The sequence below is a fragment of the Chelon labrosus genome (assembly GCF_963514085.1).
Source record: "Chelon labrosus genome assembly, chromosome: 15".
Taxonomy (NCBI): domain Eukaryota; kingdom Metazoa; phylum Chordata; class Actinopteri; order Mugiliformes; family Mugilidae; genus Chelon; species Chelon labrosus.
In genome coordinates, this window is record NC_140348.1 from 21,685,011 (window position 1) to 21,702,486 (window position 17,476).

General features: G+C 42.3%; 1 protein-coding gene across 1 annotated transcript in view; it reads left to right on the plus strand.

The window, feature by feature from the left end:
- cdh23 (cadherin-related 23) overlaps nt 1–17,476 on the plus strand; it is a gene marked incomplete at its 5' end in the record, with an annotated part of 145,779 nt that overhangs the window by 67,674 nt on the left and 60,629 nt on the right. The window contains 4 exons of the mRNA XM_084561196.1: nt 6,358–6,470; nt 8,185–8,373; nt 12,510–12,659; nt 13,218–13,376. Coding sequence (XP_084417322.1) covers nt 6,358–6,470; nt 8,185–8,373; nt 12,510–12,659; nt 13,218–13,376 — 611 coding nt within the window. The remainder of the gene's footprint in view (nt 1–6,357; nt 6,471–8,184; nt 8,374–12,509; nt 12,660–13,217; nt 13,377–17,476) is intronic.

Genomic DNA, 17,476 nt, shown 5'->3' on the forward strand with positions numbered 1-17,476 from the left:
CCATAAAGTCGTATTCCTGCACTTAGTTCGTTTGTCACTCAACACTGCTGGGTCTGATTAAATATTTTACATGAAATCAAAGTCAGACAAAGTGTCAGAAAGAAAGCAAACAGTAATGAAAAGAAAAACAAAATGTTGATCCTTCGATCTTCGTTTTCATTTTGCTGGATTTTAGTAACATTTCTAACATTTATTTGAGCTTCATGTCAGAGTTAGAGGCTCTCTCCCTCTCTCTCTCACACAGCTATGAAATGGGATAAAGGGGGATACTGCTGGCTTTAAGAAAAGTTATCCTTAGCCGGTTCTGAACAAGTACATTTCCAGATGTCAAACCTAATTTCCTCCTCTGCTGTCTAGCCAGCTAGTTGTTTTGTCCAGAGTGTGTAGAAACTGCTTTTGTAACTGCAAAAAATCAGATAAGAGGGTGGATCGGTCCACTGATAAAAATCCTCACACAAATGCTGACACTAGAGATGGCACTACAGTACTAAATCGATGCTCAGTTGAAAAGAGAATGTGACATTTTGTGCTGAAAGACCAAAGTGAGTAATCAGTCAGAAAGTCTTCTTCATGAGAGCTGAACGTTGTGTATGGATATATGTGTCTGTGTTCAGGTTGAAATCATGTTTAAGGTTAATGTTAGGTCATTGGCAAAGACAACAGAGGAAGCACTCTGAAATCTGGATTTATTTTAACAAAGAATGTAACGATACAGGATTTATATATGCCGGTCAGATAACACATTTCCACCGTTAAATTATCCGTAACTCTACAAAACAGACGAGCTGACATTCACTCCTACTCTGCGTTGGGACTGGTCAGCTGTGTTCAGGTGAAAGAGGATCCGAGGTTTGTACTGCTCTTTCTAGCTCCCTCCTTGCATTTATTACTCGAGCCTCTGTGGCATTGTTCATGTGCTGAACTCAACAGGACGTCATAAATTTCTCTGCAGAAGCTGCCTGATAATTTCCACCATTATCCCCATTTTTTAAAAATATACAGTGTCCCCCCCCTTATTTTCCCCTTGATCAACAGGAACTCCTCATGATGCAGCAGCTTCTCGGTAGCCATGAATCTCACCAGCTATCTCTACCAGAGTGATCTCCGTGCACAAAAGGGAGTTGCTTTCATCCGCCACACTTTGTCTTACAATATCTGTCCTTGAACCTTTTTTTTTTTTTTTCCCTTTTGACAAAAAAACTTTAGATGAAACTAGTTCATTGAGTATTCATGAAATGCAGCTTGTCTGCCAATGGCAAGACACCCACAGGGCCATTATCACTCTGCATCATACACACAAAAACACATACAGAAACACTGGTAGCTGCCACACTCCGAGGGGCATGTGTGTGTGTGTGTGTGTGTGTGTGTGTGTGTGTGTCAGTGATGAGCACGTGAACAAGCATGTCAGTGTAGGTGAGAGGCTGCTCATTTTGAAGTAAGTGCAGTTTGAAGACAATAACTAAAGCCGCATCATTAACATGATTCGCCTGTGGGCGTAATCCTTAAAAGTGACACTAATTTGTGTACATTTCGCAAAGTACACAAAATCTTAGCCCCGAGATGCTGAGCACTGGCTGCATGCCATATCACATTACTAGAATGTTCCAGCGCCCCCATGGTGTTGTCACAAACTAGAGAAAACAGTTGTCACTAGCTTAGTCATGGCGATTACACTTGGAGAACTCATGTTTCGGCTGTCCTCAAAAGCTCATTGCGCAGAGGAAGTCATTGTCATCCACTTGTCACACACTCGATTGAACTCATCAGATAGACTGCTTTATTTCTTCTCTTCTCTTGGACAGTCCCCACATAATAACTGCACATGTAAGTTTTCCACCTTTTCGACTCGAAACACTCAGTTGCACCCATCTGCTTCTCCATCTCCGAAATTGCACCCACGATGCACGACACAAGAATTCAAATATTGATAATAATTAGTTGTATTACTTTGATCTTATAGTTGTTGCACTAGCCATTTGTGTTATTGTGCATATGCTGAATTTGCAGGTATAACAGTTTGTGTGAGTGTGTGTGCTTGCTTGTGGGCATTTGTTTTAGATGCGTGTGTGAGAGTATTTGAGTCTAGACAAAATCATGGCACGGTTTCTCATTTTCCAGTCCAGTACTGTTGGTAATGTGAGAGCATGGCTAATCCCCTGGAGTCTCACATCATAGAATCAACCTCTGCCAGTTAGCCCCACATGCACTTTGACTCACACAGACACATTCTTGCACTCTTTCCACATAGACTGAAATACCTACACATTGAGACACGCATGAAGCACACGAATACCGCCACTAAATATTAATATTACATGCAAATAGAAAGGTTGCAGTTATTTCTGCAGAATTACTGTGTGTGCTCATGTGTGTGTGTGCAGCAGTTTCCACCTCCTGGGGGTCTAATCACAGTGTCCTGGAGGATCGCTGGAGAACACTTTTTATCAGCAATTAGAATATGATTATATTTTCTCTCTCTGTGGGACCTGTGAGTCGATCTGTGTAATTTCACTGTGTCTCTCCGGTCAAGTTTGACACAGTGGAGCTGAGGTGGAAGACTGTACAGAGGAACCTGAACCAGTGAGTCAAAGCCTCTTTACCGGCTGCATACAGAAAGTGGAAGCAGCAGTCTGCCGTCATCGTGCTCTTGTCCATTACAGGGCACCACTTGCGTGCTTTTGCAAGCGTGTGCGTGTTTGCGTATGCACACCAGTCGCTATATGGCCAGGTGAGCGCCCAGTCGTCCGGGTAAGGGGCGGCTGTTGGAGTAGATTGCCGTTCTAGTCAGACTACTGGAGCTGATAAAGCAATTTACAGGCGTGAGGCCCACACTGAGTGTATCTGAGTCCCTGATGCACGTTACCCCCCACTGTCATCGTTATGAACATCAACTTCATGCCTGCTCCTGCCATCAGGCAAAAAATAAAAAGAATGAAAAGTTGTATCATCTTATTTTCACTGGTGCATGATGCATTGACAGGCTTTTTATTTTTTCCATTTTCATTTTTCTCTTACAGCAACACAGCGATGCACCCACGTTTTCCTGAGCAGCTTCTGTATGGGATTATTGCATTGATTACATAGGGTCATCTTTTTTGCAAGAGAAGATTCACTGTTATTGATCCTGTATTTTATTGTCTTCCCGCTTCTGGGAGTTCATTTTCAGCTTCACATTTTAAGACTGTGGTCCAAAGATAAATGAGACCATCAGTCATTTCAACAAATGGCCAATAATAATTTACACTATGTTCGCATTGAATTCACAAATCTGGTTAACGATAATAGGAATTAAACTCATGTCCATTAGCTGCAAAGGAGGAAGTAGTGTGATGTTATAGAGCTAGAAAATCATCATGAAGTCAAACTCTACCTAAGGAGACCTATCCTTATCTACAACACGTTTTTACTTTTAAAGTATTTATTGGTATTACTGCAGGAAAAAAAGGTTGTCCAGCTTAATGAAGTAGACATTTTTATCCAATCCTTGCTGTCATTGAGCAAGAGGCGGGGTACACCCTGGACAGGTCTCCAGTCTATCGCAGGGCTAACACAGAGAGACAGACAATCATTCACACTCACATACATTGTTAACCTAACAAGCATGTCTTTAGATGGTGGGAGGAAGCCGGAGAATCTGGAGAGAACCCGGAGAGAACCTTCTTGCTGTGAGGCATCAGTGCTAACCACCTTAAGTTTGAAGCGATATGGATTTTTGACAGTTAATGAGATGACTGTAGAAATTATGCCAAGCGGACATTTCTCCAGTCCCACAATTAAATAGATTACGTAAGCTGAATATAATCGGGGCTCGTTTTTGTCCCTTCTGCGTCCTTCCTTCCACCTTTTGGCCTCAGTCCAGGCTAATTACCCGAGGGCTCTGCGGTCTTTACTACCTTTCCTCTTCTCCTGTACGCCCCCTTTGTATGCTCTTTGTTCTGTAGCCTTCCTCCTCTCCATTCCAGGCTGCGCTCAGGACAATAATAGAGCAGCGAGTGGGGAGTGGAGAACACAAGCTTGGGTTAATCTGTTGACCTCTAGCCGTTGTGCACTGTAGACTTACCATTTGAACGTGTTTCTCTGAAGTCTAGACCTCAGTTATTTCTATATACTATCTGAAAGAGAGTGACTCTAAGTCCCTCAAAGTGCAGCTTGAGGTTCATAATGTGCCCTGAAAAAGTATTGTGAAAATACTCACAGGGATTCAGAGAACATGCTTCTTTGGATGAATATTGCATTTGTTTGTTTTTAAACTTTTTGATTTTGTCACGTTCACTACATGCTCCATTCCAGAGATAAAAACTTAAACTTTGTATTAGAAATTGAATATTAGGCAAGTCAGTCTTTATTGACCCGTGCTATGAATAAAACGAAAACGAATGAAATGCCTTTTGACAGATGAATATGTCAAAAGGCAATGTACTTAATTTTCATGTTTTTGTACCGTCTCAGTAATATTTTGGTCAACTACTACAAACTGAGAGGTCAAAGCAAGGGAATTAGGGAATTTCATTTTAGTTTTATTTTTACTGAACATATCCTTTATTGAGTGTATGCTAAGTTGCTAAATGCTAATGTATCTGCTTGTCATTGACATGTATGGAACATATGTCAAATAATCTGTAACTGACAAGAAAAAAACCAAAGCCCAAAGGGTTAAATGTATTATACACCGATCAGGCATAACATTATGCCTGAATAATATCCTAATATTGTGTAGGTCTTCCTTGTGCCTCCAAAACTGACTCATCAGAGAATGGACATGGGCCTTCTGAGGATGTCCTGTGGTGTCTGGTAACAGGATGTTGTTAGTGGGGGCCTTTGGGTCCTATTGGTTGAGGGCTTTGGGCCCTATGGATCCTATGGGGCCTCTGTGGATCATCCCACAGATACTTGATCAGTTTGGAGGCCAGGTCAACACCTTGTGCTGTTCTTCATGTTTTATTTGTTTTTTTTTTGTGTGTGTGCGTGCCTGTATCAGGGTGCTACATGTCTAAGTAAGATCCACACGAATGCCAGGTCCAAAAGTTTCCCAGCAGAACATTGAATTGTCACAAGATGGTCAATTTTATTCACTTCTCCTGACAGTGGTTTTAATGTTGTGGCTGATCATTGTGTTGTTATATTATAGCTTTTTTTCTGTCTTTTTCTTGTAACGCTCCCATATGTTAAAATCTATTTTTAACCCTGAGATTATCCTGAACACTATGCAGCAGCACAGAGGAGTTGCCGTGCTGTCAGCAGTTAAGAGCGATCTGTATTAACAAGACATAAGTGAATTAGTCCCAGGTCTACTTGACTATCAGACCCCTCTCGCTCAGTCCTCTCTAGCCATTGTTTGCTTTCAGATGAAGCGATTGCTCCGATAACATTCACATGTATGAACTGCCACTGCTCAAAGATTGCACAGTGGCCTTGTCAGGTCTCGTAAGACACATGTGCCAAGAATCCCAATGTACCTAAGGCATTCAGCGTTTTGAATGAGAAATGATTCGTGGGGCTTTACAGAGGGAGGACAGAAGACACATGGCAGTGCAGAGAGTGGCATTAACCGTAAGGAGGTGAGGGCCATTGGGTGTATTTCTGTTTGTTGTCTCCATCTGCTGGGGGTAATTAGCAGGCAACAGCCACCAAGACGCCTGAGAGAGATGGGACGAGTCAAAGGAGAGTGAGAGTGAGGTGAGAACGTTAAGAAGGAAGGCGCTAATTTGAAAAGGAACAGAGGGAATAAGAAAATAAGAGAGAGGACTCGAGTGGGCTTCCATCTAATACTTTAACTTGTTTAATTGAAGTGAATAGAGAACACAGGGCTACTTGAACTTATTAATGAGAACAGTGCAGCGTTCATAATTTGAAATGCTCCCTCTTAAGAAGTGCACACACTACAACAAAGTTAATGCAATTCAGCAACCCGTGTCAAGTGAAGAAATGTACAGTGTGCTAAAACTGGGATCAATCAGTCTCGCATGAATACTTGTGTACTGTGTTACACCACACTCTATATAAATCTACATATATGTGGCATTATATAAATGACAGCTGAACCAAGTGCAGCCTTGAAGAGAGGTGGAGTTGACAAATAAAAGCAATGGAAGGAGGGCAGAGAGTGACAGAGACAAGGGGATGCAGGAGCTTGTGGACAGGTTGGAGGTGGTCGTCAGCCTAAGGCAGGCAGCGGGATAAAAGACAGCACAGCAAAAGCCGTATCCATATTGCATGAAATAGAGACGTGCACACTCCTCATCCACCAGCTTTGCTTCCAGAGGCTCCTCGCTGAATTATCCACAACCCCAGTTTCGTTTGTCCCTCTGACTTTTCTTTTCTCTTCTCTAACTCTCTCTCCATCCGTCCATCCAGGAAACACTAACAGCGTTTTTGCCCTGGACTACATCAGTGGGTCCCTGACAGTGAATGGCCAGGTGGACAGAGAAAACCCGCTCTACTCAGCAGGATTCACTCTCACTGTCAAGGTGAGTTGTTGAATGGGAGACAGTTGTGGGGTGGGTGGGGGCTTTCACAGCCTGGAGAAAAGATCGAAAGTCTGTCTCAGTGGCGGATCAACAGAGAGCTTTGATATGATAGTGTATTAAATCAATGCAGTGTCTGAGGTTGATGTAGTCTCAAAGGACCTGCTAAATGCACTACTTCATCCTGGCTCGTGCTGCACATATTGTGACAGTCTTTGATGTAGATACGCTGTAATTAGGACGGATACCGAAGTCAATATGCCACTAAACACTCGGTAAATAAAAGCTCCTGCAGCAGCACATGTGTCTGTGTCAATATACCTCGGCGCAAGTGTGACCCAGACAAATTCAAGTACCTATTGTACCTCATTGGCCTCATTAGTGAAGGTATTCATGTTTGTGACTCTATAATTACATTCCCTTTCAGTGGCTAGTGTTCAGTGAACAGTCAGCAGCCCGGAGGACGGAGGGAGCTGAGGAGAACAAGATAAAAGAATAGTACAGTCCTCCTTCATGCTTAGGCCTCATTGTTCCTCTCTCTTGTCCTTCTGCTGAGCACAAAGTCTGTCTCACTTGACTTTCTAGCATGTCAGTCTTGCCCTCTCACCCACCACCACCTCTCTACTCACAACCTTCCCTCATCATCCATTCCTCCACAGTTTCTGTCGTTATACTTTTTACAGTGCAACTATACTTTTAAATTCTTAATTTTGATGTATTATCAAGTCAAATTATCAGCACACTTAATGCGCAATAAATGGCCTTTAAGCGCACCTAATGGCCTCACTAGCACTTGGGTATTTACTTGCTTAGCTGCAATTACTGTTAATAAAGAGCAGTGACATGTTTATATGAGAGACCATTGAGATACAACTGACTCTAAGGTTTAATACAAAAGCAACTTAGCTAATATATTCCAGCCTCAGTCTGTCTTTTTAATTGAAATCAATAATACAAACAAGAAAAACAGAAAGAGTAAAAGTGCTGAAAAAGAAAAAAAAAACGTCGCCCAAAAAATGTATTTATAAGATATGGATTTTTTTCCCTCTAAATGTTCTCCTTTTCCCTCTGCTTGTGCTTTCTTAGCTTGTGCTGCTATTGATTGTGGTGTGCCATAGTAATACAACTAATTTCTCAACTTCAGGCAGCTTAGATAGCGCTGAGCGTGTGGAGGTGGAGGTCAAATGATTCAGTGGCGTTGGGACGAGCGAGGCTAAACTACCTTGATTACCCAGAGGCCAGCGTGTTGTCCCTGCCTCCTCTCCTATTGCTTGTGACACTACTCCATCAATAAACGGCCGCCCGTTCCTATCTTTCTCGCCTACTTTTCATTTCAGGGGCCTCATATCTTCAAAACTCGGGCAGCCAGAAACAGAGGCAGAGTGTGTAATTGTGTCTTTTCAATGGGACTCCTTTCTCCTAAATCTCATTGTGTGTTTATGTGTGTATGTGTGGATGTACATGTCCTGGCCCTCTCTTGGCCTCACTTTGAGCCTATTTCTATGATTGCTTTGAGGCCGCCTGTCCACCTTTTGATCCAATAAATGAACAGCTGTAAATACCTAGCGAGATTGTGTGCTGACCGCTGCCATCCAGAATGACATTTTCAGTCCAATCAAATGCATCTCATCTCTCTCTCTCTCCTGCTCTCTCTCTTGCTCCCTACCACCAGTCTCTGGCTCTGTCTCACCAGCTTCCTTCTGTTTTTTCCTGTAAGGCCACCGAGCTGAAAGAGGATCGCAGTCCTTCAAATGCAACGGTGACGACTACCTTCACCATCTTGTTAATTGACAAGAATGACAACGCCCCAAAGTTCAACAGTTCTGAGTATCGAGTGCGTATTACTGAACTTGCCCAGGTGGGCTTTGCCCTGCCCCTCTTCATCCAGGCTGAAGACAAGGATGAGGTGAGTCCTAATCACTTGCACAATATTTATCAATGTTGCATAAGTAAATGCATTAAAAATTCAATACTTTATTCCCTGCCCTCTGCAGTCCTGTTCACCTCAGCCTGCTCATGTTGTAGCTCTGTTTTTATTTACAACAAGCCCGTCTTATGCAGCATTTCACTAGCCTGGAACAGACAAACTTCATAGCTTGTCTGGAGTCGCTCCGTTGGGATCTGATTATGTTGCAGCAAAGATCTGCTGGACCAGTCAGATAGTTTGAGTAAAGTCATACACGTCATCTGAGCGGCGTTTAGTTTGATTTGTTTACCGTAAAATGGCTCTGATTGGTTGAAGGATTATGTTTGAAGCATGCCCCATAATGAAATCAAAATGGAGTGTATGTGAATGTGTGCAGAAAGTAAGCAAGGAACTCGGACGCTGGCAAAACCCATGGATTCCCAAATGTCCAGTAAGAGAAAAAACTAGACAGCAGGTCACAATGATTGTCACTAATGTCTCCTCTTCAGTCAAAGCTCAACTGATTGTTTTCTCCAGTTCCCACAACTACAACAGTATGATACAGTATGTATTAACTCTAATGGATTGTGCCATGAAAGTTAAGGTGTCATGTGCATATTTAGTCAGCGTTTAGGCAAATAAATTAAAGTGTAAGATAGTTAAAATATTTAGAATTTAAGATCATCAGTCAGGAAATGAAGAAAATCTTTTTTGGAGACAAACGACCAAAACTATTGGTACAGAACATCGAACAGCATAAAAGGTTATGTGCTGTGTGTCTGTAAGGGAGTGCTGTGTTGAATATTGGGTGAATATTTAGTCTGGAAGGAAATATATGTTGGTAAGTGAGGAAATGAAGAAAATCTTGACTGGGACATTATTAACCGTTAGTCAAAATAAAGTTATTACTGTTTTTTTTTTTTACATTTACACTTTTCACTCCTGATTCAATTTATATTCAATTTAGGACTTACTACAGAGACAGCAACATGTGTGTGTATTTTGTGTTTTCATTTCCAGGTTTATATATATCTTATTTATAAAATGCAACAACCGTAAAAAAACATCAGCTAGTGTGTGTGTGTGGGTGCGTGTGTGGGTGCGTGTGTGTGTGTGTGGACTGTCAGCGGCAATGTACAACAGCCCCTTTAGTGTGTCCGCCACTTCCCATTAGCTGTATCTATCAACCTACTGTGGTGACACGCAGTCACACACACACTCAGACAGCCAAACATACACAGAACTCAAACATTTACACTTGCTCTGCCACTCTCTCTGTCCCACTCTCTCTCTCTCTTTTTTTTCTTCCTCTGCTCGCTCACACCAGCGCATTGGACTCGACTACAATTTAATTTGCTCTGGAAGAGATGGGATAGAGCATCAAATTATACATAACGAGGAAAATCAATCACCTAGGGTGCAGATAAGCCGAAAGCTAGTCAACTCTGATTGATTCAGGCACAGCAGCCGCCAGGGTGGAATTTGACAGATAACTGCAAGTCAAGTGGATAGAGAAAAAGGTGGAGAGCAAAGAGAGAGGGAGAGGAGAAGAGAGACTAAGAAAAATGATGAACAGAAAGTAGCCTGCAATGGAGCAAAACCAGAAGTCTGAATAATTGGTGATGCAGGAAGAAACAGAGAGGCAAGGCAGTCAGCGGAGAAGGGAAGAACTTGAAGGATAGATAGCAGGAATATTTAGCAGCGAGTCTGTTTATCCATTCCAGGGGTGGTGTGTTTGCTTCGTTCTGCGTTGCAGTGGCAAGCTCAGCTCTGAGGGGAGTACCGCGAACGTTGTTTCACGCAGGTGGGGTGAAGACCCAGACACCTGGTGTGTGATAAGAGGTCTCTCTGTAGGTTAGCACCCAATCTTTTACCGCTACCAACAATAGATCTCAGTCTGGCGTGGCACCCACACGCTGTGTCATACCAGCATGTATCAACAGATCTGGGCTAAGACTGCACACTGCAGATGGTTTTGACACAGTTTTAATTCACCAGATTCACCTGAGACAGTAACACAGAGATGATGCATTAGGAGCCACAGCTCAGTGTTTATTCATGATTATATAACATCAAGATGAGCTCAAAACAAGAACGATTTTACAAATGTTAAAAATAAAAGGTTAAATTTAGCGGTGTGTGTGTTGCAGACGTGCACATGTAGACATTTCCTTCACTCTACCAGCCTTGCCTCAGTGGCACGTGTGCATAGATCCCAAGGAGTAAAACGTACGAGATGTTTTTTTGTCTTGCAGTTTTTTTTTTTATTGCTGTTTTGATCCGTTAAACCTGCATGTTATTGCCGATACACACACACTCATTCACACTCCACTACACCTGTGCTGTAATCTCACCTTCTCCGCGTGTGAGGGATTATAGGCAGACGTTTCATTTCTCAGACTATGACACAAGTGGTAGTTACCTCTCTCTCTCTCCCCCTCTCTTTCTCTTTCTCTGTGTCTGTCGCTGCTTTCATATCCTCTTCTGCTCGGCTAGCATCTTTAAAACTTTGGCTCCTGGAACTTGTCACTAAACTTTGTGGCAGTTGCGTCTGACAGGATGCTTTTATTGGGGGCTTCTAAAGGCAGAAGCAAATGGACGGGCAATTACGTTTATGGGCAGTTTGAGGTGACATCCCTGCATATTGGATGGTCTTTTAAATAGGAGTCATCAGCCACAATGGTTCTCCCAGAGATGAAAACAAAAACAAGGGGGCTATTTCAACTGGCAGCATAATGCCAATCGACCCCCCCTCCCCACTTGTCTTCCTCTGTCTGCCACAGTGGCTACGTGATTGGCCGCCCTTGCAGCTTTATATATCAAGACAGGAGGGATCTAGAGATGTTTTCTCAGCTCAAGACAGTCACGGGTATTTTCAAAACTGTGACTTGGTTTATATTTACCTATGATGCCTTAGCACTTGCTGACTTAAAGAGAGAGAAGTAAGAGAAAGATGATTTTATTCTGTGCCTATTATTCAGAAATTCATATAAACAAACAATACTAACTTCGTCATATGCGCCGACCCAGCAATGCATCACGTATTATTTCTAAATAGGACTCCATGTTGACATAATCTAACATTGTATACTGTAGTGAGCTAGAAGCCAAACCCAGACACGTGTATCTGTGTTGAGATAGATAGTCATGGTTGTCATCAAGGATCGCATCAGTCCCTCTTTCCTTCTCATAAAGCACACAATGTGATGATTAAAGTACACTGGCACTGGAATCATCCAGTCAGACTTACAGTACTGTATACAGCTCGGGGGGGGGGGGGGGGGGGGGGTGCATGGGTTTTAATCCATGTCGCACTCAAATGTAACTTATAGAAAACAGATTTTTTTAGACAAAGATGGAGAAGAGATGAATGTGTGATTGTGGACGATTATCTGATGGTTTTTCTTTCTTGCCTGTCCCTTCCACACTCCCTCAAATACAGTATGTAGTGTACCCTACACACTATGTACCCTGCAGAATGTGCTGATCAGGTTACCTTTCTTATAACCCGTTTTTGTTTGTTTCTTCACAAATGTCCAGTGTTGTTTATAATGAATTGAACTTGAGCTCAGCCAGCATTGATCCTTTCAAGTCTTGCTTGTGACTGATAAGGGAGAAAAGAGCCGGCTTTCCAGCTGATGCTGTTTGTGAAGCCTCACAGTCAAAACCAGGAGGATTGAGAACATTTGAACACAGGCAACACGTGTATAAATACCCATTAACAAAATCCTGTGTGTTTAGGGTTTTACCTAGCCAGTGTTTATCAGAATATAAGGCTGGCGGGGCGTGTGTTAACTGATACAGAGAGAGAAATGTCTCTGCACGCTATTGGATAGTCAGAAAGGACAGCATATTTAACTCCATGGTGCTCAGATGACCCACTATGTTACTGTTACTCTTCCGTCCATCACCACGCAAAGCCAGCCCAAATGATTCGATTTGTGTGGCAGCGTCATGAGTTCCCAAAGGAGCGACTCCAGACCACCTTTACGCCACAAACATTTTGTGGATAGTGGAAGTCAGGCTGGCTTCCAGACTTCACTTTTACTCAATGTATATCTTTACACAGTTTAAATTTCTGTCACATAATTACTGACGCAGATGTTTCTATTCTCGTCTCTCTCCTAAACTTCCAGGGAGTGAACAGCATGTTCCAGGTGTTTCTGACAGGCAACAATTCAGAGTACTTCACCATCTCCCCCACAGCGGTGCAGGGACGCGCTGACATCAGGATGAGGGTTGCCTTGCCGCTGGACTTTGAAAACATTCGCAGCTACAGCTTTTCGGTGAGTCTTTGGCTTATTTTGTGAAGTTTTACATCGTGTACCTTTCACGTTGGTATAAGAGAGTAAATTTTGAATACATGAAAGAGCAATCACAGTGTTCAGAAAGAGGGACATTGCAAACTCTCCAAAGGGTTGTAATTAATATTTATAAAGAGGTAGATGCTCACATAGGAGCTCAAATATATTTTGAAGTGTAAAAAGAGCAGGCTATCTTCTTTCGATGACCAAACTCAGTAGATGGAGACAGAGCAGCGATAGTGTCCTTCTGTGACCCTTGAATGAGCTCTGGACCAAGACTGATCTCTGGAAAAAAAACAAGCTTCATTATGTTTCTTGTTTTTTTGTTTTTGTTTGTTCGGTCTTGAGGCACAGTTAGACCGGGGCTGTGTGACTTTCTCAGCACTGCAGAGTTTGTTTGAACAGTGGAATTGATATTTTGTCAGTTTACCTCAGAGTTGCTTACAGAAACAGAGGGTGCCGACCCTGTGTATAATCCAAGATCTCCAGGTCTGGACCAAGTCAGCTCATTATCAAATTTCAATTTCCCCCTCTCCTCAGCTTTATGCCAATGAGTCCATGTCTGAACACGTGGGTTTTGCTCGCATCTACATTGAACTAATCAATGAGAACGATAACCGACCCATCTTCAGCAGACCGCTCTACAACATCAGCCTTCCTGAAAACACACCACCTGGTACATCACTGCTACGTATCCTGGTGAGTATCTATCAAGCAAACAACTGCGAGGTGTTTACACGGCTGAGAATGTGATAAATTACAGAGAGGGGTTTCTGGTGATTTATTCCTGAAGAGAAATTTAACTGGAATCGGAACAGATTACAGTAAAACTTGACTCCTGCTAGTAACTTTTACAGGGCTTGTTTTTTATTGGGAATGAAATCTTGCAGTGTTTGTTTGGCACTTGTGACCCAGTACTCTCCCGACACTTCACAATATGAGTGATGATTTATGGTGACTCAGGCAAGGCTGCCTCAGACCAAAGAACAATACCACAAATGAAAAACTTATCTCAACTCACGACTGTATTGGGTCACAGCAGCTGAATTGTTTACTGTACAGTCATTTAAGGAACGTCCAACAGTGTGGTTGTTTACTCTGTATTTAAGCACGGGGCATTGTTCTTGGCAGGATGGAGGATTTGAGTGATTATAGTTAAATTGCTCTTCCTAGCTCAGATTTAAAGTTTCATATTCCGCACTTAAATGCATTTGCTATTCTCAAAGACATAATAGCATCACAGAAATATCACTTCCAGCTGGCCATAATATTGACAGGACCACCTTCATAAAAACTGATCCAATTTAAAAAAAGATATGTTATATTATTCATTCCATCTCGGTCTTTTAGGCTTTCTGGCAGCTGAAGTGTCCTTGAAGCCACTCCACCTCATGTCCTCGGTTTCACTATTTAGCAGAGCTCCCCCTCAGTTTCTGTCCACACCAGCAGCCACTATATCACGGAGATCGGACAAAATCTCTCAAAGTATCTCCCAATACCTCTGCAATTATTATGCATTACCAGTCATTGCTGTGACAGAACGCCCACCACTAGATACGAGTGCCAAAACTCACAGTGTGAAAATCAATAGTGTTTATAGACTGGGTGCTCATGAAATGGAGATTGCAGAGCAGTCTAATTCCCGATAAGTCTAGCTGATGTTGTGCATTGTGCTGGAGCGCGCAGCCCGCCATGAAATCCTGATTGCTGTAAACAGAATGAGATGTGACGAGTCAGTAGTTAGAGCATGTTTACATAGACAACAGTAGTCTGCTTATAATCTAAATAATAGACCTGGAGTAAGTTGGAACAGACAGGCCTGAACCAGACCAATGGGAACTAGAATTCATATTGAGAGATAGATGGGTAGATGGATAGAGATACTTTATTTATCTCGTGGGATAGATTTATTTCCATCCAGTGTTGCATTCATTTTTCACCAAGATCTTGTATTGATGATGGGAGAGTCTGACCACTGCGTAAAGCCTTTTCCAGCACGTCCCAAAGATTCTCAATGGGGTTAAGGTCTGGACTCTGTGGTGGTCAATCCATGTGTGGAAATGATGTCTCATGCTCCCTGAACCACTCTTTCACAATTTGAGCCCCATGAATCCTGGCATTGTCATCTTGGAATATGCCCGTGAACATCAGGGAAGAAATACATCCATTGACGGAATAACCTGGTCATTCAGTATATTCAGGTAGTCAGCTGACCTCATTCTTTGGGCACATAATGTTGCTGAACCTAGACCTCAGCAACTGCAGCAACCCCAGATCATAGCACTGCCCCCACAGGCTTGTACAGTAGACACTAGGCATGATGGGTGCATTACGTCATCTGTCTCTCTTCTTACCCTGATGCCCCCATCACTCTGGAACAGGGTAAATCTGGACTCATCAGACCACATGACCTTCTTCCATTGCTCCAGAGTCCAATCTTTATGCTCCCTAGCAAATTGAAGCCTTTTTTTTTTCCAGTTAGCCTCACTGATTAGTGGTTTTCTTAAGGCTACACAGCTGTTCAGTCCCAATCCCTTGAGTTCCCTTCACACTGTAGAAATGCTCTTACTTTCACTATTAAACATAGCCCTGAGAGGGGAATCAGGATTTTTTTCTGGCCACATTTCTTCCTTGAAGATGAAGGTTCTCCACTATCCTTCCAGTTTTTAATAATGTGTTGGACAGTTCTTAACCCAATTTTAGTAGTTTCTACAATCTCCTTAGATGTTTTCTCTGCTTGATGCATGCCAATGATGTGACCCTTCTGAAACAGACTAACAGCTTTTCCACGACCACGGGATGTGTCTTGGTTGTTTCAGAAATGAGAAGCTACTCATTGCATCAGTTGGGGTTAAATAACTTGTTGAAAGATAATCACCCATGCAGTAATTATCCAATAGGAGGCTCGTACTTATTTTCTTAGTTAAATCCAGGTGGTGACTTGTTTTTTTGGCCAGGCAGTGTATGAAAGATGTTTGAGTGGGCATCACTGCTGAAACCGTGTGTCTGTCTGTGTCTGTCTTAATCTCCTTTTACTGTTGAATAAATTCAGTGTTGAAGAGTGTGGGGAAAAAAAACAACTTATTTTTCTGTTATGTCTGTGGCAGACAGAACCACTTTGCTAAAAAGTTTTACTCTGAATAATTATTTGGGACATGCATATGTAAAGGCATATATATATATATATCTTATCAGGATATTCTATTTAGCATTCATGCAAACAGATTTATTTCAGAGATATCGTATATGTTAATGTGGCTAGTCAGGTCTGTACACTGGCATGGACGCTAGCACTGTTATACATTGTTAGATGAAGGTTTTGATAGTCTGCTCACACACAGGCCCTCTGAGACACCGGAGACCAAATACAAGGTCAACACACGGTGGCTAGAACCACAAAGTCATTGGTCATCGCAGCCTTTTCTCCATTTGTTACCCCGTAAGATTCACATTTACTGTGTATGCATGGTGGTGTGGTAACACAGTGTTTGCGTGGACTTGTTTACCTATGTTTATTTAGTTCATTAGTAATTTAGACAGTAAGTTACAACGGCTGTAATCCAATGAAAATGACTGGGAGTGTTTATTTATGTGCTGTAGTCTCGATCAAACACGGCGCAGCTGCCTCACGCGTGTTTGCGCAATTAATGAGGTATTTATTTTGGAATGGGCGTTGTGTCCATGTATTTTATAAAATTAGTTATAAAGTCAGAAGTGGGGCACAGAAAGAAGTTAAATCCCTCAAACTGCTGTGTTTCTCCTTCATACTGACTGGAAGAAGTGGGATTGGGGAAATGGTAAAATTAAAAAATGTCCGACTTGTAAATGTAATCCTTTAAATCTCCTTTCCCATACATTGTTAAGCATGGACTACAAAGGTGTTTAAGTAGTCTTGATTACATTCAGCCTCACACTAGAACACTTATGAGCCCACTCCTGTGAGTCAGCAGCAGGTAAAATAATAACCTGCCTTATCCATCACACCACTGTTCAGGTCAAATTATGTTGCTTGCCAGCTGCAGAGAATCACGCTGAGCTGAAGCATTAATTGAGACAAAATGAATGCATGAGGACTCCAACAACGGTTTCCGTTATTACATTGCTTCTTAACTCGAGCTCATTTTATTATGTACTTTATATTGCGGCTCGGTGTAACTCTGCTTTTTGTCACAAGGCAGCCATATTCTAATTTTTCTGACACACTCTGCTCTGCGTACCCGTCTCACTTGGTGCCTCCCAGCAGTTCAAACTGTCTGTTTGTTTTGGTGCAGGGAGAAACTCAAAGCATCACAATATAACCAGATTGTTAGATTAAACTCGCCTCGCGGTGCTCTCTGTCAGATGGCTGTAAGGTACGACAGATGGTGGCTAAATTATGTTTCGGGCACCAAAAGGGAGGACAGAGCTTTCATTCTTAATCCCTCAATAAAGTCTGGCCAGTCCTCCTCAACATACTGTACAGTAACAAACACATAGCGTACACATATGCACTTATGGAAATCACTGAAATGTATATTACTACATTTCAGATGTACAAGGACAAGACTTTCCAGCAGAGGAGAGTCTCAGTGTCTCAGCCTCTGAGATGGGCTTACTGTAAACAGATTTTACGGTGATTTGTTATTCAGATAGGGAACTATTACTTTTGCCTTGAAATAAAAAAACTTTCTTTTTTAGTTTGAGCAGAATACCGACACTATTCTCATCACTTCTATATCTACGGATTAGCTATGAAACTAGAAGCATATCTCAGGGTACTGGAAACGGAGAGGGCAGCAAGAATGGCCTCACTACAAAGC